Below are 26,020 nucleotides of genomic sequence, written 5' to 3' on the forward strand. Positions count from 1 at the left end.
CAACTACGTCTTTTATTTTTAACAATTTATTTTGATTCTGAAAGAATACCCAGTACAACTCATGTTTTGCGATGGCCTTGTTTTTCTTCTATGTTAAAACCACCGAGAAGCAAAGAGTGTTCAGCCCACAAGTGCAACACAGGCTGAGAGCTAGAGCAGCCGCTGGGGGGCAGTAGTGCAGTAATAGAACCTAATGCACACAGCGGGAGAAGAAGGATGGCGCCGGAACCGGAACACACTGTAGTGGTATTTTATGAACAAAACACCTATGATTTTGAAACATGGCGGTGAACGGTGTTTACACCACTCGAACCAGGTGGACAGTGGATATGGAAGATTTACTTGTAGACTTGTGGAAACAGTATGAGTGCTTGTATGACGTGTCGTCGGATACATATCACAATAAAGCCGAGAAGGAGCGGTGCTGGGAAGAGATAGCTGTTGCTCTGGATCTGTCCGGTGGGTGATAAACACATTTACCTCTGTGTGCATACCAACGTTACTTTACTGTGTGTGTGTGTGTGTGTGTGTGTGTGTGTGTGTGCGCGTGTGTGTGTATGTAGGAGGAGGAAAATAACCCGGTCTGGAAGGCCACAGTTTAAGTTGTGGTTGTGACCTGACACTTGTATTGTATTTCTTACTCGCAGTGGAAGAAGTGAAGATGAGGGCGACCTCTCTACGGACTCAGTACACCAGAGTCCTGAAGCCTCTAGCTTTAAGCGGTGGGAAAAAAAATAAAGCCCTGACAACAAGACAGAGGAGGATCCTCAAGTCCCTGAAGTTTCTTAGAAAACATGTCAACCCTCGTTTCACTGACTGCAATGTGAGTGTTAAAAGTTCCACAGCCTCCTGAGAAGGCATTTCACTACAATAAGAAAATGTGTTGTGTGTCAGCATGTACCTCAACAGGGGACAGAGATCATAAGGTTTCTTTACAAATCCAGTAAGAGAGTCTCATATAAGATTATTTATCAAGGGTTAAGTTAAGGGTTGATTCCTTAAAGCTGTGATCCTTTCACTTGTAATTGAGAAATTCAGACAAACTGGGTTGATAGTGAGATGCTGAAAAGTGCAGCTTTCATCATCTGTATTCAAATCTGAAAGATGAGGGCTTTTTAGAAGCTCAAACTGATCAGTGTACTCACTGTTTACTTTGGCTAGCTGACCAATAAGAAAGGTTTCCCATCCTGTCTGACTGACTCTTCAGATGCCTAACTTACATTGATCTGTGTTACAGTCTGACCAATCAACAAAAGACACATTGAACACACAACAGAACAGTGAAGAGAGCAACCCAGAGGACACAGCCTTTTCCTTGGACCTGGACTCTGGAAGGTCACACTCACCGGCAGAGAAAGCTACTATTGTTCGGACCAACTGGTCTATAGAAAAGGAAAACAGACTTTTACAACTGTGGCAGCAGCACAACTGTTTGTACGACTTGTCTGCTGACAGATTTCACGACAGGTTGGAGAGAGAAAAGAGATGGGCTGAAATTGCTTCGGCTTTGGAACTTCCAGGTATGTGTTTGTTGTGTACGTCTTCTTTGTGTGTGGTGGGAAAACTGTTGTTATAGAGGAGGAATCTGAAAAAGATGTAAATTATTGATATTGTGTAGAGCTTCAACTAATTATTCTTTTTAATCAGCTGGTGTACATTATTTTTCAAATAATGGATTTATCGGTTAGTGCAGTGGTGCCCAACCTTTTTTGAATGGAGATCTACTTTTACAGACACCATGTCCTAACACCAAATGAGTGTCCTACTATTGTGCTGCATTGTGTGACATCAAAGCTCTCTGTCCACATTGAAGCTATTAAATGTGCACTTCTGTTACCTCATGTAAGCAAACCAACCAACCACTTAAAAGATGGGGATTCCTGACTTTCTACTTTTTAAATGGAGAAGATATTTTATATTGTGGTATTTACTGGAAATGACATACAATATAGCTAACATCCAACTAGCTTGTTATAAGTAATGGTCTTTTAGCTCATCAGAAACTTTCAGCTCCCCTGAGAACCCCCTCTAGTCAGCTTATGTTGGTTTTTGTAGTAAATAAGAGGTATTGTGTAGATAATTAAGCTGGAGCCTGTATCACGAAGCGAGATCAACCTTTCCTGGGTTACCCAGACCTATCCTGGGTTGACTAACCCTAACAATGGCAATCAGGATAATCGGTATCACGACGCTGGATATCAACTCGGTAACACAACCCAGGGTTGCTTTATCAAGAGCTGTGAACGCGCACGCAGCAGACAAATCACAATCATGAGAGAAGCACAGCATCACTGAGCGTCCTCACAGAGCGCCGTATGTGAGGGAGAAAAAAGTATTTCTCGTGAGGATCAGAGATTAATTCTACTAAAATATGAGGAGAAGAAAAGCAACATTACAGAAAAGGCCAACACCGTGGCAGCTGCAGGAGGAGGAAACGTGTGGCAACGCATAACGGGATGAATAATGTTTTTTTAGTTTAGATTATTTGCACATAATGTTAAAAACAGACAGTATAAAATTTACAAGATTAAAAAAAGAAAAGTACCGGAGAGGTTAGAAGCCACTAAAAGCTTATCAAAGAAATTCCCCTGTCAAAACATCAATGAAATCACATGATAGAGAAGAAAAAAATGAGTCAGGAAAGAAGAAACAGGAGGAGAGAGGGAAAAATCAAGATAAAACAAGGTAGCAAATAAAATGATGTGTAGGTTAAATTACTCATCAGTGGTTCAAGTAGCTACAGTACCTGTACCTGTACATCTGACACTGATTACACCCTTGAATCCCATGAAATCAATGCTGCGCAGATGAATTGCGTGTATTACAATTATCGTCTAACATCATTGCGTCTGATAAATTGGTCTTCTTTGTCATAACGTTATATATGCTACAATAAAGCTTAAAGCTGACGCCACAATTAAATCATATCAACACCAAATTGATAGTCTGAATAAAATCATCCTGATATTGAGCTGTGTTAGAAATTAACAGCTGCGCAAAAATATACCTAGTCTCCCTCTTTAAAAAACAAGAAGGAAAATCCCTCAAACACCATGAAGTGTAGACATATAGGCTACTTTCCACATTTCCAGCAGCAAAGCTGTCAATTAGGCCCATTATCTTTAACAGGGATCATTTCCTCCAACAAAACAAAATGTTGGCACTAATATATTAAGTGTCCGCAAATGATCAGTTTCTTTTTTATGAAGGGGCGGGATGAAATTTTGACTTCTTTCCACTCCTTTTTGAACAATCTTTTCATTGTCTGTTGTTGCTGCTTTCTTTTCTTTTTTAATGTTCAAAATAAACTTTCAAATCAAAATCAATCAAATGAATTAAACTTCCCGTCATGACTGGGCTGCATTTCTGTCAGCGGAGTCATTTTTTTCCGAACAGCTGATTGGCCAGTGGGTGGTGCTTTTTATAGGATCAGATTCAACCCTGAACTTACCCTGCTCCGGAGCAGGATAGCCGTTCAGAGTAAGTTACCATGGTGATCTACCCCGATAAGAACTGAACCGGCTTCATGAGACCGAAAACCCAGGGTTAACCCTGAAGTTACCTCGCTAAGACATTAATCCTGCTTCGTGATACAGGCCCCTGTTCCTCGTCCATTGTGGAGCTCTTAAAGCCAGCGACAGGAATAAATAGAAACAGGGAGTCTGACTAAAGTTTAGCTCAAAGGGCAGCACTGCTTCTATTTATTTAACCTTTATTTAACCAGGCAAGTCATTAAAAACAATTTCTTATTTACAATGGCAGCCTGGCAAAAGGCAGAGCCTCTTGAGGGAAGGGGGATGGAGGGCTAAAAAGGAATATCAAAAATTAAGAAAAACAAAAACAAAAAAACAAACAACAGTTAAAGCAACAACATCACGGGGTGTCGGTGGCTTAGTGGTGGAGCAGGTGTCACAGGTTTCTTTTTGTCTCTGGCAACAAACACAACAGACACGAGTGAGTCCAAGTTCAGTTTAAAAAAAAAGTTTAATTACTACAGCAACAAATGTTCTTTAAAACAGTTCAGATGGAGATGGGGGGGGGGGGCACAATAAAGTTCCTTTTCTTTTTGTTGTTGGCCAACTCAATAAAGAAACCTGCTTAGCAGTCTTGGGTTCAGGGGTGAAGTCCAGGAGGGTAAGAAGGCTGGGGTGGCGGTTGGCTGGGGTGGCTAAGGAGTATGGATGGCGTGGTTACGGCCCTGGCCTTGTGCGCTGTCCGGCTCCTCCACTGCGGCCGGCGGTATACAGCATGCCAATTCAGTCTGCTCAGCTGGCAAGTCAGCTTGGTGTCCACCTCAGGGAGAGGAAAAGGTGAAGTGCCACAAGTTCCACAGCACAAAGCATTCAATTGTTTATGTGATATTTACTCGCCTCTCCCGCTTATGCTGGATCCTCCACCCAGCCAACAGCCTTGCCTCCGCCGAACACACCGTGTAGCGTCCACTTCCTCCTGCCGTTCCTCTGCTCTGCCGGGGCCTCGCGCAGTTTTGGTGCAGGTGATTTTAAACAGCCTCTCCTGATTAGTGATTATCTGCAGGTGCACTAAATTGTAGGGGGAGGTCCTCTAGGCCCAGGAGACATGATTTGCTCTGGTGGATTTCAGTTGAGTCAAAAAGAGAAAACAGACACTGCAAACTGAAAATACAATGAAATCCCACACACAACAATTCTCTCCTGGTCACTCTGTGACACAGGCGCCCCATGTACAAGGCTGTTGTCGCAGCGGCACGGGTTCAAATCCAGCCTGTGGCCCTTTGCTGCATGTCACTCCCCCTCTCTCTCCCCCCTTCACACTTGTCTGTCCTGTCAAATAAAGGCTAAAAATGCCCAAAAAAATATCTTTAAAAAAAAACAACAACAACACAAACATTTACAACACACTCACCACTGATATACAATCACAACATATTAAAGATGGGCAACATATGACACATATTACAACAAATATTAACAGCTGACAAACAGGGGTGAGGGCATCTAGTGTGTCAGGAAACAGTTGCATGTGTCAGTAAAAATGTCCATAATAGAGTTCTTAAAAGCTGACTTGGGGATAAATTTGTCCATTTTCAGTGTTTTTTGGAGATTGTTCCAGTCTCTGGCTGTGGCAGATTGGAAAGATGACAGACCAAGTGCAGTATTTGTTTTGGGTCCTTTCAACAGAACATGGTGAGCAGAAAGGGTGTTGTAAACAGCAGTTGTAGTTTGCAGCAACTGACACAGGTAGGGGGGTGACAGACCAAGAAGAGTTTTGTAGATAAACATTGACTAGTGAAGAGTACGGCGGGTGTGTAAGGATGGCCAGTTGACAGAGGAATATAGAGTGCAGTGGTGTGTTTTGAAAGGGGCGTTTGTAGCAAAACGGATCGCAGAGTGATAGAGAACATCAAGTTTCTGAAGTGTACCCTTGCATGCACACCGATAGATAACATCACCGTAGTCGAACATGGGCAGGATTGTTGTTTGTATAAGAGTAAGTCTGGCAGAGAAAGTAAAGGTGGAGCGCATTCTGTACAAGAAGCCGATTTTGGATTTAACCTTTGACTGTAGCCTACTGATATGATGTGAGGAGGACAGAGTGCTGTCAAGCCAGATACCCAGGTATTTGTATTCAGTGACCTGCTCCAGGATAGCCCCATCGAGGGTTATGATATCTCGGCCTGAGTGGGGCACAGAACCTTTTATACCAAACCACATGACCTTGGTCTTAGTGGTGTTTAGCAGAAGGTTTAGGGTGGAGAAAGCTTGTTGGACCCTGAAAAAACTGTCCTGAAGTGAAGTGAGTACTGCATCTGGAGAGGGAACAACAGCATAAAGGACTGTATCATCAGCATAAAGGTGAATAGATGAGTTCTTAACAGAAAAAGCAGTATCATTTATATATATAGAAAATAACGTGGGGCTTCACTTGCAGTCAGCTGGGACACCTTTTTTATCGGCTTTGAATCCAAAATGTTGCCATTTTGGCGCAGTTTTAGTTTTGTTAAGAGACTAACTCTGACATGTCTTGTCTTGTCACCCAAAAAAACCCACACAAACCTTTAAGTAAAGTCAGTACAGGTTGCTGTAGGCTACTTTTTAATTTGCCAGAGTATGTTATAATGAGGAATGCAGGCTCAGCCAGATTGCATAAAAAAATATTGTCTTAAGCTCGTACACCAGACCGGACTGGGAAAACGGGAACTCTAATGTATAGTATATAATATATAGTTATAATGTCGTAGTTGCAATATGAAGTCATTACTTTCCCACAAAAGATACATCAGTTCACATGATTGAGTCAGCCTGTCCACACGACCATGAAATATGCAGGTTGTGCAGGGAACTGGGAACCACTTGTCCTTTGAGCAACAGCAGTGTGGTGGTGTCAATGTAATGGAAGGGGAAAGGGGGAGTGCGACATCTAATAATGTGATTTCAACAGCACCTTAAAAGGGAAAAACCCGTGGCTGCCAAAGGGTGGGGAAATTTTTGTGGACCAACTGACCACCCAATCAACAATCAGAGTGACTTATGTAGCTGTTATTTACAGCTTTAAAAAAAAACTTTAATGTGTGGGTAGATGCTTTGTTTTCTTTGTGTGTCGTCTTAAATAACCAAATTTTTATGTGGCTTGCAGTTGAGGATGTGAAGGTAAGGGCCACCTCACTGCGAACTCAGTATTCCAGACTGGTAAAGCCGCTGGCTTCTGGGAGGAAGAAGAAACCCATAACAGGGAGGCAGAGGATGATCCTCATGTCCTGCGAATTCCTCAGAAAACATATCAACCATCGTCCTATTGAAAGCAAAGTGAGTGTTACCACTAAAATATCCCCTGGTAATTGGTGTGTGTGCAGTACCTTTCTACAGTTTAAAAAAGTCAAAGTTACATGTAATCTGTGTTCCAGTTTGACCAACTGATCAAAGATTCGTTGAAGACACTGCAGGACAGCAGTGACAGCGAGCCAGAGGACACAGTACTGTCCCAGGACCTCGATGGTGGGGCGTCATCTTCACCCACAGAGAGCTCTTCTGTTTCACCTCCTCCTCCTCAGCTGGCCAACAACCAGACCAAAACCCCAAACAGAACTGACAAGGAGAGACAGAAACTCGCCTTGTTGCAGCACATTGTAGATGTCTTTCAGGAGACCAGCAGAGAACCACAGAAAGACTGCGAGGATGCGTTTGGTGTCACCGTTGCAATGGAACTGAAGAGGTTACGAAACCCAGCTCTGAGGAACCGAGTGAAAAGACAAATTATGACTGTACTGTATGATGCTCTTGACTCTGAGCAGATGACAGACCCATACCAGCCGCATAACACATTCCAAAGAGAAGAACCCCACTCTATTACTGTAGTCATACCTTAACATCTCACCTGTGATTGTTAGGTTCTGTAGGTTTTTGTATTTGAGCTTGTTTCTTAGCTTGTAGGCTAACTGGCAGTAGCAGATACAGTGTTAGTGGCTGTGAAACATACAATAATATCTTCTTTGATGTTACAGTGTGTTCACATTGCTATTATTGTAATTACATATCAGACGTCTAACTAAAGTTTCCAGAGAGATATATTGCCTCTGGTTGAGATTTTTATATAAGGCACCTGGAGGTTTCAGGTTTGTTTGGCAGTGTTGTGTTGGAAGTCTGTTCCCCCTTTGAAAAGTGTTTCCTATATTAGACAGCACTTGGCTTTAGAATTAGTGACATACCTAACCTAGCTGGCCCGGAGTATGTGTAAATCTCAGATTTTTGGGGAGTGCACAGACAACTCTCTTCAGAGGAATGTGAAAACACCTTTCTAATCAGGGGACACACCCCCAAACTGAAAAAAGGATGGAAGGAAATGTACCTTTTCATACAGAATAAAATGTATGTTATTTCATAACATACTTTAAGAAAAGGAAGTTTTGTGTCAACATGTTGATGTTATTATAAGTGGAGTCTGTGATGCTGTTGTACTCCCTTTTCCTCCTTATACTCACACACAGTCCTCCTCTTGTCTGAATTCCTGAAGATCACTATAACTTGCCTTGAAGTGTTGAGTTCAGTTCATCCAGTCATTAACTGTGCATATAGGTACACCTACTATGTCTGTATACATATATATAGGTGCCTGTTTTAATGTTTACAAAACCTCAGGTGTCATAATAACTTGTCATAAACTGATTGCCATCTAGGAGTTCAATCCTTTTTAATCTAATTTACCAGGTGTATGGTAACATTCCACAGGTGAGAGAACCCAACTTTCAACTACAGAAGACATAAATGTGTGAAGCAGTATTATAGGAATTCTATAAAACCCCCAAAAAATTTACTGTTGGGAGTGGTTAGTTTTTCAAGCTTGTGACACCGGACCCCTGTGCAGAAGTCTGAAAGTAGTAAACACCCAACAGATCACTCTCCTTTCTTGTCTTAATATCTCCTGACTTTTCTCTTGTTCCTGTTGCTGCTCTTCTGAGCCATCGTTTATGCCAGTGGGCAGTGGTTTGGTTGAGGGTATACATAGGTATATGGCATTAACCTACCTCTTTTTCTGACTGTTAACAGTCCACCCAACTATCAGCCAAAAAGCCCTTGGAATATATAGGATAGTATACCCACTTCCTCCTTTGAAACGGACCCATCTACCTAATAGTACACCCACCACATCAATTACCACTACACTGCCTGCGGGGAAGTACTAACCGCAACTCTGCTGAACCACTTCTGCACAAACATGCCGAGGGCCAGCATCCAGTAACCTTTCAAACAAATAGACCCTAAAAGATGCTCTGAACTGAATGAGTTCTACAAAACTCTGCAACAAAGACTACACCCTAACCAAAAGGGGGGATTGTAAGATGCTCCAGCTGCCTGCTGAAAGAGAGAGAGCGAAAGAGATTAAGAAATCGATTCAAGAGGAGTTCACCACGTTGGAGCCGACAATGTCCATAAATGCCAGAGCGCTGAAAAAGCCTACTGTTATTGCCTTCAGCGTAACTTCTCATCTGTCCATTGGAATTGTAAAGTGAAGCAGTAAATCTCCCATGTGATAATGAGTTGATGCTAGACTTAAGAAATAAATGAGTGTTGGACCTAAACTAGCATCTCCCCTAAAATCACAATAAACATTTGATTGCATCACATTCTTCCCAGGTGCTTGTTTAACTCTCAACTACTCAACACTGCATTAATCCCTTAAATCAATTTAACCAGCCAGCGTCAAGGACTTACAGATCTACTTGGTCCTCACAACGGTCCACTTTTATTCATACATTGTTCTTTGTTGTATTCATTGTGCTCAGTTATTAATCATTTATTCATCATTTACTGAACTACTAAACAGGCAAATAATGTAGGTAATAATTCAATAAACATTTCATTTATAAAGCACTTGATCCTGTGTGTATGGAATATGAAGGTCACGGTAAACCTGGGCCGAGACAGGTGATTCCATGAGGTAAATTTCTTATGTTCAATTTGTTTTGATATAAAACTAATTGTTTCTGATAGGTGGATATGAGTGCAATCTCTCTTTTACATTCTGTACCAATTCATTTGTTAACGATGCATAAATTGTGGTCACATATTTTGTTATAAATGAACTAATTCAAGCTACATTTTTTTTTACAGTGTACCTATAGAATTATCAGCTGAATCTGCAGCTCTCCTTGGATTTGAGGAGCTTTATTGTAAGCTTTAGCATGTTGTTTCGCTGTTTGACCCACAATTCAGTAAAAAAAAAAAGCTGGTGAACACATTGGAGCATGTAGCAGCTAAAGAGCCAAATATCTCCCTCAGGAGCTGGTAGAGACCAAAAACAGAGCTAAAACAGTTAAGATTGGACTTACACTCATCATGCTGACTAGGCATGGGACAAAATATTGATTTGGAAATATATTGTATCACTGTCTCTTAATACGTCATCAATACACTGCTGCCAAATATTGATATTTTTATTAAAACCCCTGCCAATTTGACTCACCAGAGTCACAACTACATAACTTCTCCTGCTGGCGCTTATCAAATGAATGAGGGTACAGTGTATGGAAGTTAACTAAGTTGTGAAGAAGAAACGTATAGGGGGAAAATGGCAGACAGTGCGTAGTCAGACAGCAGGGGAAAACAAATCAGAGAGGCACCATCATCTTTCAGGCTGAAAGACTGGATCCACTTTGGACAGGCAGACAGGAGTGCCATAACTTTGTGGCAGGGACGGTCTGCAGATCCCGACCACACCGTGTTGTGTTCTGGTGTACAATCAGACACTGGACACTGGTGTCAATCTCTGGATTATTCCTGTAATGACACTGTCATACATATTCTATCTTCGCAACAACACACCTAACATGAGGAAAAGACTAGCTTAAATGTATATCCCACACAGGAAAAATGTGTGTAGCTAGTTTACTCAGTCTCTGAGAACTCACTAAACAGGTAAAATGCCCAACAGAAAACTACTCATTTTGTCTTCCCTGATGACATTATGAATTAATTACCTGCTCTATGCACTTAAAACAACATTAGAACTGTTATTTTTGGTTAATAATTGCACTGCAAAATGCATACTTTCTGCAGCCAGGTTCACTGCAGACACGAGAGGCTGGAAGCAATGCAGTACATCTGCTAACAGCCAGTAGACATTCTGCAATGAAACACATATTACAAGACAAAAATTTCAAAAAATGTTTTCTGTCCGCTACACCTGTATGCATAGATGGTGTCCTGACAACTGTAGCAACTGATTTAAACTGAAATGATCAGATCAAGGAGCACCCATTAGTGATCAACAGTCATGTTCTCTGGTGCGCCTCAGTACTATACTGGGGCCTTTCCTTTACACTCATGACTCTCTTTACAGCCATCTGAAGGCAGCAGGTATCTATTCCATCTGTAGTCTCTAACTGGAGTGATGTCACTATCAAGCACTGGAGCAATGTGGGAAATAACAAGACTTTTTGTCTTCCCACTCTCAGGCATTTGTGCCTCAGAGTCACAAAGCCTTTGTTAGCACAGGAGGATACCGTGGGCTCTAAGGACCAAGCAACATGGCTAGATCGCAGTCAGTCCTGCCAACAGTGTGTAGAAGTGTGCCAAATGCACTTTTGGTAATTTCATTGCCAGGCCTTGGCCCCATGCCTGTGGTGTCAGAAATAACTGCTATACATTGTTATTATAGGTGAGTGCATTGGAGAGGGGGCGTGACTTTATTTTCTGGTCAGGACACCATTACCCCTCCTTATCTTCACATGGTAAACAGTTGCTTCTATTTTAATGTTCTTAATGTTGCATACAGCTCCTTTAAATCAGTTGATACAGTTGTTAAGACCATCTCTGCATGCTGGCATGGCACTCCTGGTCTAAACCCCAAGGGGTAGCCTAACAAGAGCAAACAACCTTTTTGTGATTAACTTGTTATCTCCAGGTAACCAAGTTAGGTTTGTCAAGACAACTAAATAATAAACTCATGAGCTCAAGAAAAAGGCATTATAAAACAATTGCAAACACAGCCATTCTTGGCTTCCATACAAACTACTTATAAACGCAAAACTCTCTTGAAATAGGTACTGTCCATTACATTGTATGCATGCTGAATTGTAGAGTTGTTTAAGACAGTCCTTGGGTTTTATTTCAAGAGTCATGTACGTCTGGAAAAAGGAAATGATGCCTTAACTTTACCAACTGAGAATGGAGTTTGGCGTGTCATGTCTTAACAGATATGGCAAATAACAGGGAGGCGTTACAGTAAACCAAAGGGGGACTGTCCAGGGACATACCTGTGCACAATAACAGAGATAACAGCAAGAATTTACTCCTGCACTTCACCCCCAAGATGATATTATAAATATTTTCAGTGGTCAGGTCTTTGTTGAATATGTTACGTTACGGATATAAAAGAAAAACTTTCTCAAACCTAAATGTTATTTAGCTTTATATTTTAGAAGTTATGGACCGAGGCCACAAATGAATTATTTCCGCAAAACACGACTGCTAAATGTCCTCTCAGAAATGTGATGCATATTTCGGCCTCACACATTCTGAGCTCTCAACAAAAGCAATGACAATGACTGATAAGGTTGCAGTTACAGCCAAACAGCAGGAAAGCGTCTGGATAGTTCCGGGGACACATTTAGCGGTGACTCAGGAAGTGCAGAATATGCGGAAGTGAGTTTTTGTTGTCATAATCGTATATACGTCTATAGTCATAATGGGCAGAGACCACACAAGTAAAACACAACCTGGGCTCTTTTAACACATTTTAAGACAATGGAGGCACAAGATTAAGATGGCGGGTAAATAGCAGCCGGCTTTCTTAAAACCACCGCACCCTCAGGTTTGTTTGTTTGTTGTCTTGGAACTGGAGACATGCTCTGGCGTGTTGGTTTACAATTGGCTGCCATTACCTCCTTAATCATCTAATATTAACTGCACCCCAGTGCTATCCACTGGGCAGTCTGTTCACTTCTTCAAGACTGCAACCAGCTGTCTGTCAGCATTCCTTCTCAGGGTTGTTGTCCATTATGTGTCATCTACAGCTGAGGACTTTGGTATTTGTAGCGTGGGTGGTTGGTTACGTCGCCTTTCTGCTCTCCGTCAGGAGAATGTGGACGGGGAAGTACGCCCGGAATCCGCTAGTCCGCTCATTGTTTATGAACATGGTGACCGAGAACGAAGCGGCCGCGTATGAGACACAAGAGGTATGAATCTTTAATTATGAGTCCGGTAGATGAACTTGCATGGTTAGAGTTTTTGAAGGACAGAGTACAGTCAACTCACTTGCAAAGACTAGACTCATAGATGTGCATCTTTTCCAGTTAACAAACTACAGAGGTTGGAAATGGAATTTGGCACAGGCAATCCAAAAAAAGAGGGGGGCAGATTAAAATCAAAGGGGTTTTTAGTTGATATGAATGTACACGTATAGTTTATAGATGTAGAAAATCATTCAGTCACCCAAAACAAAGTGCATCTAATAAAAGGAAAATATGTATGAAGCTACAAGATAAGCCTACATGCAAGGTTTGATTCACATTAAAGCAATGAAGATGAAGGTGTTGAGGAACTAGATCCAATCCAAGTCTCCAAGTTTCTCTGTGAATTCTTTTTTAAGGTCCAGTGTGTAAAATTTCGGGGATTACTGGTATCTAGCAGTGAGAACTGCAGATTGCAACCAGCTGAAACTTCTCCCAGTTAGGATTACTTAAGTGTTCATTGTTCTGGAGGTTTTTACCAAGAGCTGAATTATCCACAGAGGCCTCGTCCTCCCCAAAACAAACTGACTCTGTGATTTAAACTGGTAAAAACACTGAATAAAGCAGGTTCACCTTATAAATTATTCTTTATGCTATTTGGCGTGTCATAGACAGGCCACCTATGCAGCACCTGCTTAAGTGTGTTCACTTATTTACTCTAACAAGTTAGAGTGTGCTCACCTTATTTCTGATCCAGACATTCAGAACATGATATGAACCAAACTATCCACAGGTCTCCTCAGCTCAAAACAAACAAACTCTGTTATTTAAACCAGTAAAAATACTTAATAAATCAGTTTCATGTTTCTCTGAGGGTGTTTGGCATTATGGAGACAGGTCGCCAGCACAGTACCTACTAATGTGTGCTTACCTTTTCTCTCTGGTAACTTAAGATCATGATATTCAGGAGGTATTTATGGGGAGCCGAATTATCTGCAGAGGTCTCTTCCTCTTGAAAATGAATGGATCTGGTGATTTAAACTGGTAAACACTGAATAAAACAGTTTGATGTTTAAAGACGGGCCTTCACCACCATAAAAAAGAAAAACATGAAAACGCAAATGGCGCTGTCTAGAGCCAGTGTTTGGTTTGCCTGCTCAGGGCTACTGTAGAAACATGGCAGTACAACATGGCAATCTCCATAAAGGAGGACCCGCTCCCTATGTAGGTATAAATTGCTCATTTTAAGGTAATGAGAAATAATTTTCAGGTGATTACACACCAAAGAAACATACTTATTATATTCCATTTCTGCAAATATATCCCCCTACATCCTAAACACTGGACCTTTAATATCTTTCTTTGTCTTCAAGTTGAATTGTCCTTTTCCTTGTGGCTCTAGTGGTACCAGTGTGGTCCTGACCTGCTTGGGGAATCAGTGCGACCCCTGTTTGTCCAAAGCCACCTGGATTCAGCCACCAAGGCTTTTCTCAAGCGGAGCGTTGAGAAGTCGGGCTGGATGTTCACCCAGCTCTACCACTCTTTTGTATCAACAGTCCTCAGCCCACTGGTCTCGCGTACATCTATCAATGGGTGAGTAGTACAGACACACGTGTCTCCGTTTCACCTGTAGTGTGCCTTCCTTTGATGTGCTCTCCGTTTCAGGTTCCTGGGTCGTGGCTCTATGTTTGTGTTTTCTGCGGAGCAGTTCCAGCGGCTACTCCGGATCGGCCCGGAGTGGAAGGCTGAGAGGCTCCTGGACCTCGGAGCTGGGGACGGAGGCGTCACAGACGTGATGGGAGTCCACTTCAAAGAGGTCTATGCAACTGAGGTCTCAATACCCATGAAATGGCATCTTCAGAGGAGGAATTACAAGTGAGTAGTAAAATCACAGGACTGTTAAGATTTAAACTCAAATCTCAGTTCAATGTGATACATCCCACGGCACTAATTCCATAATACAGCAACATAATCAATATCAGCAAACCAGCCAGACTCCATTTGAAGAAACAGTAATTTTAGCATGTATAGAGTCAGAAAATTATTACATTAAACTGAGTGAATTAAGTGTTTATTTCAACCAAACCAGAGTTGTGATTTTTGGGACAGTAGAATAATGAGCCAGGATGGTTTTTGTGAGGTTTATTTGTTTTTGTTGACTTTGGATAAAGTGTGTTTTATGATGCTAAAATGTTTATTTAAGTCTGGTGCGTTTGCAACCTAAGAACACTGTTTATCTGTCATGTTTAGGGTACTGGGTATAGATGAGTGGCAACAGACTGGTTTCCAGTATGATGTGATCAGCTGTCTGAACCTGCTGGATCGCTGTGACGACCCTCTGCTTCTCCTGCGAGACATCCGGCTATCGCTAGTGCCCAACACAGGAAGACTAATCCTGGCTGCAGTGCTTCCCTTCCAGCCTTACGTGGAAGTCGGTCAGTTGTGAATGAGAACAACTTGCCTCATACGTATATGATGTCATAGACTTCTCTATGATCCAAATATAAAAACCTTCTCTCTGTATTTGTTCCCAGGGGGAAGATGGCAGCGTCCCAAAGAACATATAAAAATAAAAGGAAAAACATGGGAGGAGCAAGTAACCAACCTGACCAATGAGGTTTTCCGAAGGGCAGGGTTTGAGTTGGAGGCTGTGACCCGGTTGCCATACCTCTGTGAAGGGGACATGTATAACGATTACTACGTTCTTGATGATGCAGTTTTTGTTCTTAAGATCTCAGAGAATGGGTCAGAGTCTGCTTGAATACCAAACGCACTGTGGGATTGTCAGAGGCTGTTACTCTGTTAATCTCATATCTCAGTAGGTTGCTCCTGGATGGATTTTTGTGCAACTTCCATAAGCTCCATTCATAAAACACAGTGTTACTGACAGTGTTTCTTTAGAAAATGGTGAGTCAGCTCAGGTACTGTACTGTAGTTCCTACATTTACCAGCCATCTTGTGTGACAGTGATACCTCGACTTGTAAAGCAAAAAATACCTGAAGGGCAGTTTGCCTACGTTGAAATGCCACTGAGGATCACATCCTCTAAGACATATCACTATGCTGTAGGTGTTCGTACTGTAAAGTCTGTTATCTGTGGGAAGTGTTTACTGTTAGTGTTTCATCATTCTCAGTTATCAGTGGTAGTAATCATGGTTGAATTTGCACTTTAATTAATTCAGTTTCTGATGCAAAGGATCAGTGGATGCACATGATTGATTCAGCCATTCTGAATTGGGCCTTTTATATTTTATTGCTGTTTTTTTACCTGCTATTAGTGAAAACAAAAGTAATATGAAGCCTTCTTAAAGCGAGCCGATGTAACTTATGTTAAACAGCAGATATTGAGTGGTTCTTACTGAATAATTTAAAGCTGCATTCATTGATTTTGAAAATACAACACTGATGTATTCTCATCTTGGCAAACAATTGTGTACATGTCTTGTACACATACAGGAGGAACATTAGCACTCATTGGAATTGTGTTTCTGGCCACTTGGTCTCCACCAATGACTGTATAAAGATGGACGACATGTCGCCACTTCCTCACACTACAAAAATTAACATAAAATATCATGGATACTGGCACAATATCTTGCACTGGTGACATCATTTGGAGCCAGAGTCTGCGCAGTAGTGGTCAGGAAGTGGAGCCAAGATTTTTGAGTTCCTGTCCGTACACCGTCCGACCCAGTTGCAAGCAGTGCCATAGAATGCAAGTGCACTAATTGGCACACAAAGCTGTCAATCATGATGTCATACCCCTTTTTATCGCATCAAAATACAAATTAAAACCAAACTTAACAGAAAGAGACTTGCTGTTTTGGCTTCAATTTTGGGAACTGTTTTGTCATCCATGTTTTTATACAGTCTATGGTCCATGGACATCTAAAGAGAACTGGAAGGGAGGTGGTGCCTCATTAAGTTTCATGAAAGTTGCTCGGTGGAATATGAAGCCAAAAAAAAGCTTAATTTGCACAGTATAAAAATTACCTGGATCTTACTCATCTTGGGGGCCCATAGTGGAACAGCATGAGAGACTGACGGCAGCCGAGTGGCTAATTTTCACCAACCATGCAGCTCTCTTCCAGTTTAGCTCTCCACTTACTTGAATGAGGGTGGAAATGATTTAATCCTGCAGCTCTTTCTGACTCTCAAAATGTAATCGGACCGAACTGATTGAATCCTGATAGTGAAATGAGCCATTTTGCTGGGGTTGTGATGCCCCAAAAATGTTTCCACTGATTAACAGACGTCTCTTTTACAATGCAAGTCTATAGGAAAGTCTTTTTGGCATAATGGCATCATGTGACAGACCCAGAAGTTGTAATTACACGTTTGACCATTAGATACATTTGGCTTAAATGCCTGGCAGTTTTCCTGGCGTGCCGGAAAAGTTAAAACAATGACCCAAAACAGACTTTGAGGCTCTGTAGAGCTGAGGGGGACTGAAGTTGGGTGGTAATACCCTGTGACTTTGTCACTATGAGCGACCCTTTTCACATTCCTTGTAATCATATGGCCCATTGTAAATATAAAAAATACTGACTCGTACAGCTTTAAGGCTCAAACATAGTGTAACTGTAGCACAAGTAGTAAAAGCCATAAAGCTGCCAAACTGTGTCAGTCACACACATTGTGTTTTATTGTTTATGAATTCAACTCTTCATTTGTAAGAGAAAGATATAATTTAACCTTTCAAAAGTTACATGGTCTCGCTTTAAATCAGTGCTGCACAATGGACGATTAAATATGTGACACAATTAATGCAATATTTGTACTGAAAGAAAGAGTGTTGTATGGAATTCAGAAATAAAAAAACAAATACATTATCTGCATTTCTCAGCTGTCATTTGTCCACAGCACTGAATAAATGTGTGTGTAATTAGTTATACGAGCTTAGATACTGTTCTGAGTTGTCAGTCTGAAATACAGTGAGTTTATAGCAGTTGCTCAAGAATTCAAGGGACTCCCACGAACCCTACGGGAGTTCCAGGGATCCCACACAAATAAGGTACATACTTACTTTTGGTAGGTACTGCAGCTGCCCTTAAAGAAGGATGTACTGTTGGATGCGGTATGCACACAATCAAGACACACTACTACTTTATACCGTTGCACCCAGAACTTTGACCCTCTTTCTCATATATCCGTTACTTGGAGATAAAACAAAATGGCACTCACTGAGCTTTCCTGGAGAACTCTGCTGTTGTTACTTTGCAGTCTATGTAGTTTTAGGTTATACTTGCATACATTGTAGATTCTAACATATTCACAGCAGTAAAATTACATTTGCATTTCTCTGCCATTGTTATTTTCAAAGGTATATAATTTTATTGTTGGTAATCTTTATGATTATTTTGTTCATTTAAACAATTCATATTCCTATTATTACTATTCAGCTGGTCATCAGGCACTTGAATGCACTGTCATTGTGGCTTTTGACAGCTGTCAGTGAGCTGTCAAGCTGTCATATGTTTGCAGTTCAGTCACTGTGAACAATCTTCCACTATGCAGAGGATTGTGGCTCAGAATAGTCAGAAAAGCATGCTGGCTTGCATACTGCAAAATGTGACCAGGTGTAGTAAGACATACTTGTATTTTTGGCATACTGCATTTGACATACTGCATATCAGAACACACTAAATATTTTTCTCATATACGAAGTAGTATGGGAGTATGGGTATTGGAACACACCGTTTATCTTGACTCTAGTGGTGATGTTGCAAATTGCAGCCAACTGAAACTTGTCCTGTGTGTGAAGCGTATCAGAGAACTATGGTGACCAATGCTTGAACGCAGATGGTCTTATCTGGAGCTTGCATTGTAGAAACAACATGGCAGACTCCGTGGAAAAGGACCCGCTCTATATGTAGATATAAACTCCTCATTCTATGGTAACAAAAGCACAATGATTCTTTGTTTCAAGTGATTATACACTAACAAAAGCGAAGTTATCAATAATATATTCAGTTTCTGCTGATATACCCCCCTAAATCCTATACATTGGACCTTTAACTTTTGTACAGGAGTAGAGAGTTTCACCTGAACACTGAGCTCAGTGGCTAAATAAGGTTTTGTAGAGCTCAGCCAGGGTTGTTGGAATAATATGCAGGTGGCTGCTGAATCTACTCCACTCACCAGCCTCACCAAACAAACAAACAAACAAACAACGATACTCTTGAGTGACTGGTGAATTTTGGCTTCCACCAGCCACAGTGGCAGGTGTACAAAAAAAAATATTTCAACCCCGAGCTCAGCCCAACAAATTCACACTTGCGAAATCAGCCACAAACCAGAAAGGTGGAAGTACATTAGTGGTTTCCTGCTATAACACATTGACACTTCTCTGATAAAACAGCAGTTCTCTTTTAGTTTAAATTAAAATGTGACAGTTCATGTAACGTCGAGTGTTCTCTCCACATAGCCGAGATGAATTTCCTGGTGCATTTCCCTGTAAATGGCAACCTAGGAACTAACAGAGGAAACTCGGATTTACAGTATTTTCCACGGAGCTTGGAGGCAGCATTCATAGCGCATAAATTATACTAATCAGGCATCCCTGTCTTCTGATTGGCTGAGCGCACGAAGGTTTCCCGTCTTGCATTGGGTACTGTTGTCTTGGCCACGTCCCCAAGCCACGTCGCGCTCTGCTCGCCATTTTCCCATCTTCTGAAGCCAGATTCAGTCTATTCTAGTGTCACGGTGTCACTCAACACTGTCAGGGTATCAATTAATCTTTAACGCAGACGAACTGAGCTCTTTATAGAGACTTAATTTGCTTTACGTCCACTGGAGCTCCTGCAAACATGAACATTTTTAGGCTAACCGGCGATCTCTCCCACCTAGCAGCCATCATCATCCTGCTGCTAAAAATATGGAAAACCAGGTCCTGTGCCGGTGAGTAGTCACATATCTTTACTCACAGTTTGCTTGAACCCATGGTTTGCATATAATGTGTGCAGTTGTGTAAATGTACAATTTAACTAGATGGTAAAATGTCTCTACTGTGAAACTTCTCCTATAGTTGAAGCTCATTAGCGAGTTCTCGGCTAACGTTAGCTAGCTGGCTAGTAACACTGTCGTTAGCTAGTCATTTCTGAGACTGCCACTCTTTCAAACATGACGAGGTGCGACGTAAAACTTAATTATTGCTCATATCGGGAGGAAGCACCTGTAAAGTCCAGCTAGCGGCGGCTTTGTTGCTAGCTAACCTCGACAGTGCAACGGGCCCCGCAGTAACGTCAGGTAACATTAGGGACCAGGGGACCAGAGGGCCACAGCATTTGTCAGTTTGGCATTTTGGGCCTCGTCCTTTCAACTGTTGGGGAAACCTGTGCTAGCTTCACGTTTCACGCCGGCCCCCTGTAATTCCCATACGTTAACTTAGCCCAGTGTGATCTCTCTGACGTGGCAGCACTGAGTGCTCACTAGCTGACAACTGGAGATGCAAAATCAGTGACTGGGTACATGCTTTTGCTCAGTAGGGTTGCAAGAATAGTTAATAGCTGCATGTTGTGTTATCATGACGAAACTTAGCTGTGTTTTCATGCGATCAAAGGTTAGGACTGTATCTCCGCTACACAGTCATCTGAGTTGTGTCATTACTGCTGTTTGCTTGAGATTAAATGTCTTCATACGACTCAATCTTGTTGAAACCCTACTGTTCTGAACAGCTGCATATCAGACTTGCGTGTCAGCACCAGAATCAAACCATCTAATGCTGTATATATGTATTATAACTGGTAGCACTACTATGTTTAGCTATTGTTAGTGTAGTGATCGCTGATGACGCCCCCTTCCTAGTGTGACAGTGGGTGTAACTGAGGGGAACATGTTGTCATTTGCCAACACACCAAATAAACAGAGAGGCTTGCTACAAGTGTAGGTGCGGATGAAGACTGTGGAGACCAGGGGTATCATTGTGAGGGGAAAAGTGGGACTGATCGCCTAAGCCCCCAGTGGGAGAGGGCTCTCAAAAAGCCTGAAATTTTTTGCATTAAAAAAAAATGTATTAAGTAATTAGTGCCATAACTAAATTAAGACTGGCTGAATAAACTATGTATGTATGAACTTTGTATGAAAAATAGTAAAAGCTTCCTGAGCCCCATCACCCTTCTAAAGACACCAAATAGTTAAGTCAATCTGTGCACTTGGAATGTTTGCAAATGCAACTAAAGCTAAGTTAGTGACTGCTTATGCTGCTGGTGTACCAGTGTACAATGTCATGGTTTTTTTTTTCTGAAGCAAGCGAAATTGGGGTTAAAAAAAAAAAGGTGCAAAGTGAAAATATCGATTCATATCGTCATCTTTGAGGTACGCCTTTATTGATCGCAGGCTCTTGAATTGCATCATGGCAGACTTTGTGATTTCAGCAAAAATCATATAGATCCTTTATTATATAGATGCAAAGAATCTATATAATATAGGAAGTGAATATTGGATTGTGAATCAATAGAAAGTTGTGTTGGGAGATAAAGTGAGCAGGCATATGTTGGTTAGAGAGTACCAGAGATGTGGGGCAGTGTGTTGAGTTTGTGGTAAAGTTTAAGAACAGCAAACCAAATGTAATTTTGTGTTGTACCAGAGTGAGCTATAGCTGATACCTTAAAACATAAGAAAGAGGCATCAAAGCTGTCTGGATGGAGAGATTGTCCTCTAGATGACAGTATGACAGAACTATCCATTTAAATGCCAAGAAGCTCGATATAAACCTATGTCTGGGATGTTAAACTGTCTGAATGCCCTCTGCTGTCTCCTCACAGGCATTTCCGGAAAGAGTCAGGTCCTGTTTGCCTTGGTGTTTACCACTCGCTACTTGGACCTGCTCACCTCCTTCATCTCTCTCTACAACACCACCATGAAGGTGAAACACTCACACATTGCTCCTCATTGTCATATCTTGTAGCACTGACTAAACACGCAGTGTTCAGGCTAAACTAGCACCCCAAGCCGACACACCTGTTTGCTAAAGGATGACGGTGCATAGCAAGATGTAATGTGACGTTGCTGCTTGACTGTATTAATGACATTCCGTACACAGTGGAATAAGAAAATACGTGTCTTTCATGTTTTGTCTGTGTTTTTCAGATAATCTACATCGGGTGTGCGTATGCCACTGTGTACCTGATCTACATGAAGTTCAAGGCAACTTATGATGGGAACCACGACACATTCAGAGTGGAGTTCCTGGTTGTACCTGTTGGTGGATTGGCTTTCCTGGTTAACCATGACTTCTCTCCCCTGGAGGTCAGAAATACTGCCTACACACACACACACACACACCCCGATACCACTTTCATACAGCAGAGATGTTTCTGAATGTTATTTAACCAGACAGCTCAACAGACAGGTCAATCTCTGGTGGTCATTGTAAATAGAGACTCCAGTCATAACAGATTTATATGACATTATTATCCAATAAAGTCGAGATTCACTTTAACTTCTTTCCTTTTGTTTGTTTACACGTCAGTCTGTCTACCTTGACCATACCCTCCGAATTCAGGAGTTTCTCTTTTACTCAACACTAACTTCATTGCCTTGTTAAAGGGATACTATGCTGATTTTCAACCACGTCTGAGTCACCACAGTGTGGGGAGTGTGTGCAGATGAAGAGTGTTTGACTCCCCGCCTATGCCGTGAGCAAAAATCAGCTGGATTACTAGAAACAGTTCATTTCAGGTCATCGGTGATATGTTTCACATTATCCGGTGGATTTTGGCTGGACGCGCAGGGAGCTCGAGAAGCTGGCTGCACAGGGGGCGCCCTGACACCTTTCATCTGCACACACGCCCCACATACGGTCACACAGACCTGGTTGAAAATAGTCAAAGTATCCCTTTAATTCATTCTAGAACAAATTTAATTTGAACTCAACAGAAACAAAATAAAAAAACAAAACCATCTTGATTACTTAATCCACAGTTCTATTAATCACCTCCCATTTGAATTGAAATAAACTCTTAATTCACTGAGTTAGATGTGAAAATATGTTGGTTCTACACACTGTTTTTCCCCGTTGTCTCTCTCTCTCTCTGTTACTCGCTGGCTTTTTACTAGTCCTGTAATGTTATCCCAACCACTCGCAGTTGCCATCCTTCTCAGTGCAGCTGCCTGTTCCACTAGTAGAGACTGACCTCTGGTGGCGTATGCTGTGCACTATATCACCTCAATACAGCATCTCCGTATTAGTTTAATAGAAAGAGAGGGGTGATGTTTTTTATGACGGTATTGAAAATCATACCTTCAGGATTTCTAAATACTCTGTTATACCATAGTACTGCCCAATCCTAAATCAATCTTGAAATCACCAAAATATGGAGTGCTGCAGGAATGAAGTTGTAGTTGCTGTAAAAGCCTGATGATGTTCTGCAGTCTCATTTAGCCACTTGTTCGCAACCACCTTTTTTAAGACTGTAAAGGCTTCAAAATCGACAAGTGGGGTATTTACTTATGTATTTTATGTTGTAGAACAAAGCTTGAATATATTTTAAGCTCGTGTTAACCACAAACATTCTCACTCATGTGTGCATATCTCCTTTCCTCCGCAGCTACCTGTCAGATGTTTTACACAGACTCCAATTAAATGAAATAGTTTAAAGTTTCAGTTATAATCAAGCATTTGTTTAACCAAAAAAACTTTGTTTTTTTTTCAAAGGTCATTGTAACTGATAATAATAATGGTAATAATAATACAGTATATAATAATAGTAATACTGTATATATTGTGAAACTGATATTTTTTGAGATCGTTATCATATTGTGAAAATCTTATGCTGTGCAACCCTAAGTGACAACACTTTCCGAAAAATGATTGTGCATGCCAGGCTAATGCAACACACTGACTACACTCTCTGTCTCTTAACTTTATTTGCACTGGGCATTGCATGTCCTAATTGAAATACATGATGCACACAAAAAGATACCATTGGTGTACCGACTATAGGCCTGAAGCTTTACACAGTAAAGCTAGTTTGTTAGTGCAGTGCTCCAGCAGGATTGTTTCACACAGGCATATCGTGCAGTTGGGAATGATAAACATCTTTATGCAAATGTATTTGAATTCAGTCAATACGCAACGGTGCTCTTTTCCCTTCTCAGACAGCCACCCATTATTTCCCAAACAACACACACTCTCTTTTCATTTTGCCCAGATTCTGTGGACATTCTCCATCTACTTGGAGTCGGTGGCCATCCTGCCACAGCTCTTCATGATCAGCAAGACTGGTGAGGCTGAGACCATCACCACCCACTACCTGTTCTTCCTGGGACTCTACAGAGCCCTCTACCTCATCAACTGGATATGGAGGTTCTACTTTGAGGGTTTCTTTGACATGATTGCCATCGTGGCTGGGGTGGTGCAGACTATCCTCTACTGCGACTTCTTCTATTTGTATGTAACAAAAGGTGAGTGTTGCTGCATTGGTGTTTCATTTCATAAAGGCTTTTTGTTGTGGTAGTGGGTGATGAAACAATAAATAAAGTTGATGACAACCTGCGGTTCCATCATTCTGTTTTCTTGCTGTTATGCATGCTGTCCATCTGTCACTGTGTTAACAAAACTCCTTCCTGTCTCGTTTCAGTACTGAAAGGAAAGAAGCTGAGTCTGCCAGCTTAAGTGCCAAAGAGGAGCGTATTGGCAGACTCATAGAGGGGCATCGGAGGGGAGGAGGATTGGTAGCGGACACCTCTGACAGCCCCCACCCCACCCTCCACCACCGCTTCCTCCTCTTCCCCTCCCGCCAGTGTAAGATGCCTGAGACAGAGAGCGAATGGGAGCTGCTGACTGCACCTTCTTCTGATCCCAAATCGGTGGAATCAGAACACCTGCAGAGGCTGGTCCATGGCCTTCGGATTTCTGTTTGATGCATCTTGCCTTAACTTTTTTTATTACTCTGTATAAAGGAAGAAGAAAAAAAATGAGAGAAAAGTTTTCTACAGCAAAATGTGTGCTATGAAGATTTGACACATTGGTGAATAAGAGCTGAAGATGTAAAATTGCCTATGATTTGGCACTGTATGATATTGAAGCGGACTTCTTGTGGTGGGATGTTATTGACTCAAGCGTTTGTAATAGTATTTGCAATCGAAATAAATGTGCTTTGTTTTTCCTGAATCAATTTTGGGAGGAATTTGTTGAATCCTCAGAACTTTGGTGGTCAAATTATTCATGTTCTGCTCTTCTATTTCTGACCACTATGCATTCCCATGTATAAAGACGATCTATTTTAGTCCCCCATGCCCTTGTTAGAATATTAATTGAATGTAGATGCCATAATTTAACATTCTCTTTTCAAACATTTTTTTTGTTTGAATGCCTTCGAAATTGGTATGAGTTGCTTTTGTGTGAATGAAAGTAAAGGGTTGAAACAGGATGCCAATGGTCTCGCATCACTGTAAATGACTTTCTTAATTTGAATACCCCCTCATCGCCTGTAAGTATACATCATTGCCCAGCCCATCATTTCAGATGGCTCCGTTAAATGTTCGAGATGAGTGAATTCACTGTGCTATATGTGAATTATCACAACAGAAGTGAAGTGTTCAATTTTTCTCTTAGGTGCAGATGTATTTATGTTTTACCTTCTCCTGGGTTTCCAATAAACGGTTTGTAGTTGTGCAGTAGAATTAAGTCTCTCTGTCAGAGAGGAGCACAGTCCTACGAACACTGTTACACTGATTCTTGCATAGTTCTCGAGACATATCTGCTTACATTTTAGGTTTTATGCATCATTCCAAGTTTCCTCTTAGTTTCTTCCCAGAGCTTTTGCATGATGTTGCCACCACAAATAAAGAATTTATGGGAAACCTTTGTCTCAATGCTTTGGTTACAATGATTTTAAAATAGTCCAGAAATATAATACTGCAGCCCTTTGACATTGCTGGACTCTTGATGGAGAATTGAAAAAAAAGGTCCAAATCGCTGCATCAGAGCCACATTCTTTGTTGTTAAAATCTGTTGCCTACATTACCCACAGTTCAACTTGACCAGCTACAACTCTGTGAGTTTTGATTGTGATAATCTAGTAGCAGTTAATGTAGTCTTATGGAGAAGATCATGGAGGATCTTCCAATCCCTTGAATACTACCCAAGGAGGTGTATTTAAGCTGTTAGGATAGATCTGTTTCCTTGCTTGGAGTGAGGAAACAGGTCTATCCTACATGTCTCTTCCTCACATCTCTAACATCCTCACTCAGGAGGAGCCAGGACATGAAAAGATGCGAGTGAAGGAAGAGGAGACACAGTGGCAAAATGAAAAGCACTCTAACAGCCATAAGAGTGACTATTCTGATCATAGGTTTCACTTCCTCCATGATTATTTCCATAACTGTAGTTGACATTTATAGAATCATTTCACATGGAGGTCCCTGAGG

The 26,020-nt window shown here is 41.4% G+C and overlaps 3 protein-coding genes across 6 annotated transcripts; all 3 read left to right on the forward strand.

The window, feature by feature from the left end:
- Positions 1 to 225: 225 nt before the first annotated feature.
- Positions 226 to 7,879, forward strand: LOC117246795 (uncharacterized). The gene is made up of 5 exons (XM_033610769.2): positions 226 to 459; positions 648 to 823; positions 1,238 to 1,520; positions 6,616 to 6,785; positions 6,884 to 7,879. Exons 1-5 carry the CDS (start codon positions 282 to 284, stop codon positions 7,343 to 7,345), a joined length of 1,269 nt encoding a protein of 422 aa, XP_033466660.2. The 5' UTR covers positions 226 to 281; the 3' UTR covers positions 7,346 to 7,879.
- A 4,227-nt stretch (positions 7,880 to 12,106) lies between these two features.
- On the forward strand, positions 12,107 to 17,478 carry mettl9 (methyltransferase 9, His-X-His N1-histidine). Of its 4 annotated transcripts, none has more exons than XM_078163263.1 (6): positions 12,107 to 12,288; positions 12,553 to 12,652; positions 14,049 to 14,239; positions 14,312 to 14,521; positions 14,897 to 15,081; positions 15,181 to 17,478. In XM_078163263.1, the coding sequence occupies exons 2-6, from the start codon at positions 12,557 to 12,559 to the stop codon at positions 15,405 to 15,407; spliced, it is 909 nt and encodes a 302-aa protein (XP_078019389.1). In that variant the 5' UTR covers positions 12,107 to 12,288; positions 12,553 to 12,556; the 3' UTR covers positions 15,408 to 17,478. The 4 variants fall into 4 exon arrangements, 3 of the variants coding, with proteins under 3 accessions (XP_078019389.1, XP_033468219.1, XP_033468218.1); XM_033612328.2 differs by having other exon boundaries at positions 12,108 to 12,288; positions 12,491 to 12,652; XR_013488359.1 differs by lacking the exon at positions 12,107 to 12,288 and having other exon boundaries at positions 12,300 to 12,652; positions 15,181 to 17,197; positions 17,234 to 17,478.
- Positions 17,479 to 19,316: 1,838 nt separating this feature from the next.
- On the forward strand, positions 19,317 to 25,453 carry kdelr2b (KDEL endoplasmic reticulum protein retention receptor 2b). The gene is made up of 5 exons (XM_033612301.2): positions 19,317 to 19,546; positions 21,412 to 21,512; positions 21,737 to 21,895; positions 23,800 to 24,052; positions 24,229 to 25,453. The coding sequence occupies exons 1-5, from the start codon at positions 19,456 to 19,458 to the stop codon at positions 24,261 to 24,263; spliced, it is 639 nt and encodes a 212-aa protein (XP_033468192.1). The 5' UTR covers positions 19,317 to 19,455; the 3' UTR covers positions 24,264 to 25,453.
- The last annotated feature ends 567 nt before the right edge of the window (positions 25,454 to 26,020 follow it).

This window comes from Epinephelus lanceolatus, chromosome 21 (assembly GCF_041903045.1).
Source record: "Epinephelus lanceolatus isolate andai-2023 chromosome 21, ASM4190304v1, whole genome shotgun sequence".
In the NCBI taxonomy this organism is placed as follows: Eukaryota; Metazoa; Chordata; class Actinopteri; order Perciformes; family Serranidae; genus Epinephelus; species Epinephelus lanceolatus.

What these genes read in the sequence shown, in the direction of transcription:
- mettl9 (XM_033612327.2), top strand. Translation starts at nt 12,476, where the DNA reads ATGTGTCATCTACAGCTGAGGACTTTGGTATTTGTAGCGTGGGTGGTT. An exon ending in TCGCGTACATCTATCAATGG is followed by an intron (nt 14,240 to 14,311) that starts GTGAGTAGTACA and finishes TCTCCGTTTCAG; the next exon opens with GTTCCTGGGTCGTGGCTCTA. An exon ending in CTTCAGAGGAGGAATTACAA is followed by an intron (nt 14,522 to 14,896) that starts GTGAGTAGTAAA and finishes TGTCATGTTTAG; the next exon opens with GGTACTGGGTATAGATGAGT.
- LOC117246795 (XM_033610769.2), top strand. Translation starts at nt 282, where the DNA reads ATGGCGGTGAACGGTGTTTACACCACTCGAACCAGGTGGACAGTGGAT. An exon ending in TTCGGCTTTGGAACTTCCAG is followed by an intron (nt 1,521 to 6,615) that starts GTATGTGTTTGT and finishes TGTGGCTTGCAG; the next exon opens with TTGAGGATGTGAAGGTAAGG. An exon ending in ATCGTCCTATTGAAAGCAAA is followed by an intron (nt 6,786 to 6,883) that starts GTGAGTGTTACC and finishes TCTGTGTTCCAG; the next exon opens with TTTGACCAACTGATCAAAGA.
- kdelr2b (XM_033612301.2), top strand. Translation starts at nt 19,456, where the DNA reads ATGAACATTTTTAGGCTAACCGGCGATCTCTCCCACCTAGCAGCCATC. An exon ending in GAAAACCAGGTCCTGTGCCG is followed by an intron (nt 19,547 to 21,411) that starts GTGAGTAGTCAC and finishes GTCTCCTCACAG; the next exon opens with GCATTTCCGGAAAGAGTCAG. An exon ending in TCTACAACACCACCATGAAG is followed by an intron (nt 21,513 to 21,736) that starts GTGAAACACTCA and finishes TGTGTTTTTCAG; the next exon opens with ATAATCTACATCGGGTGTGC.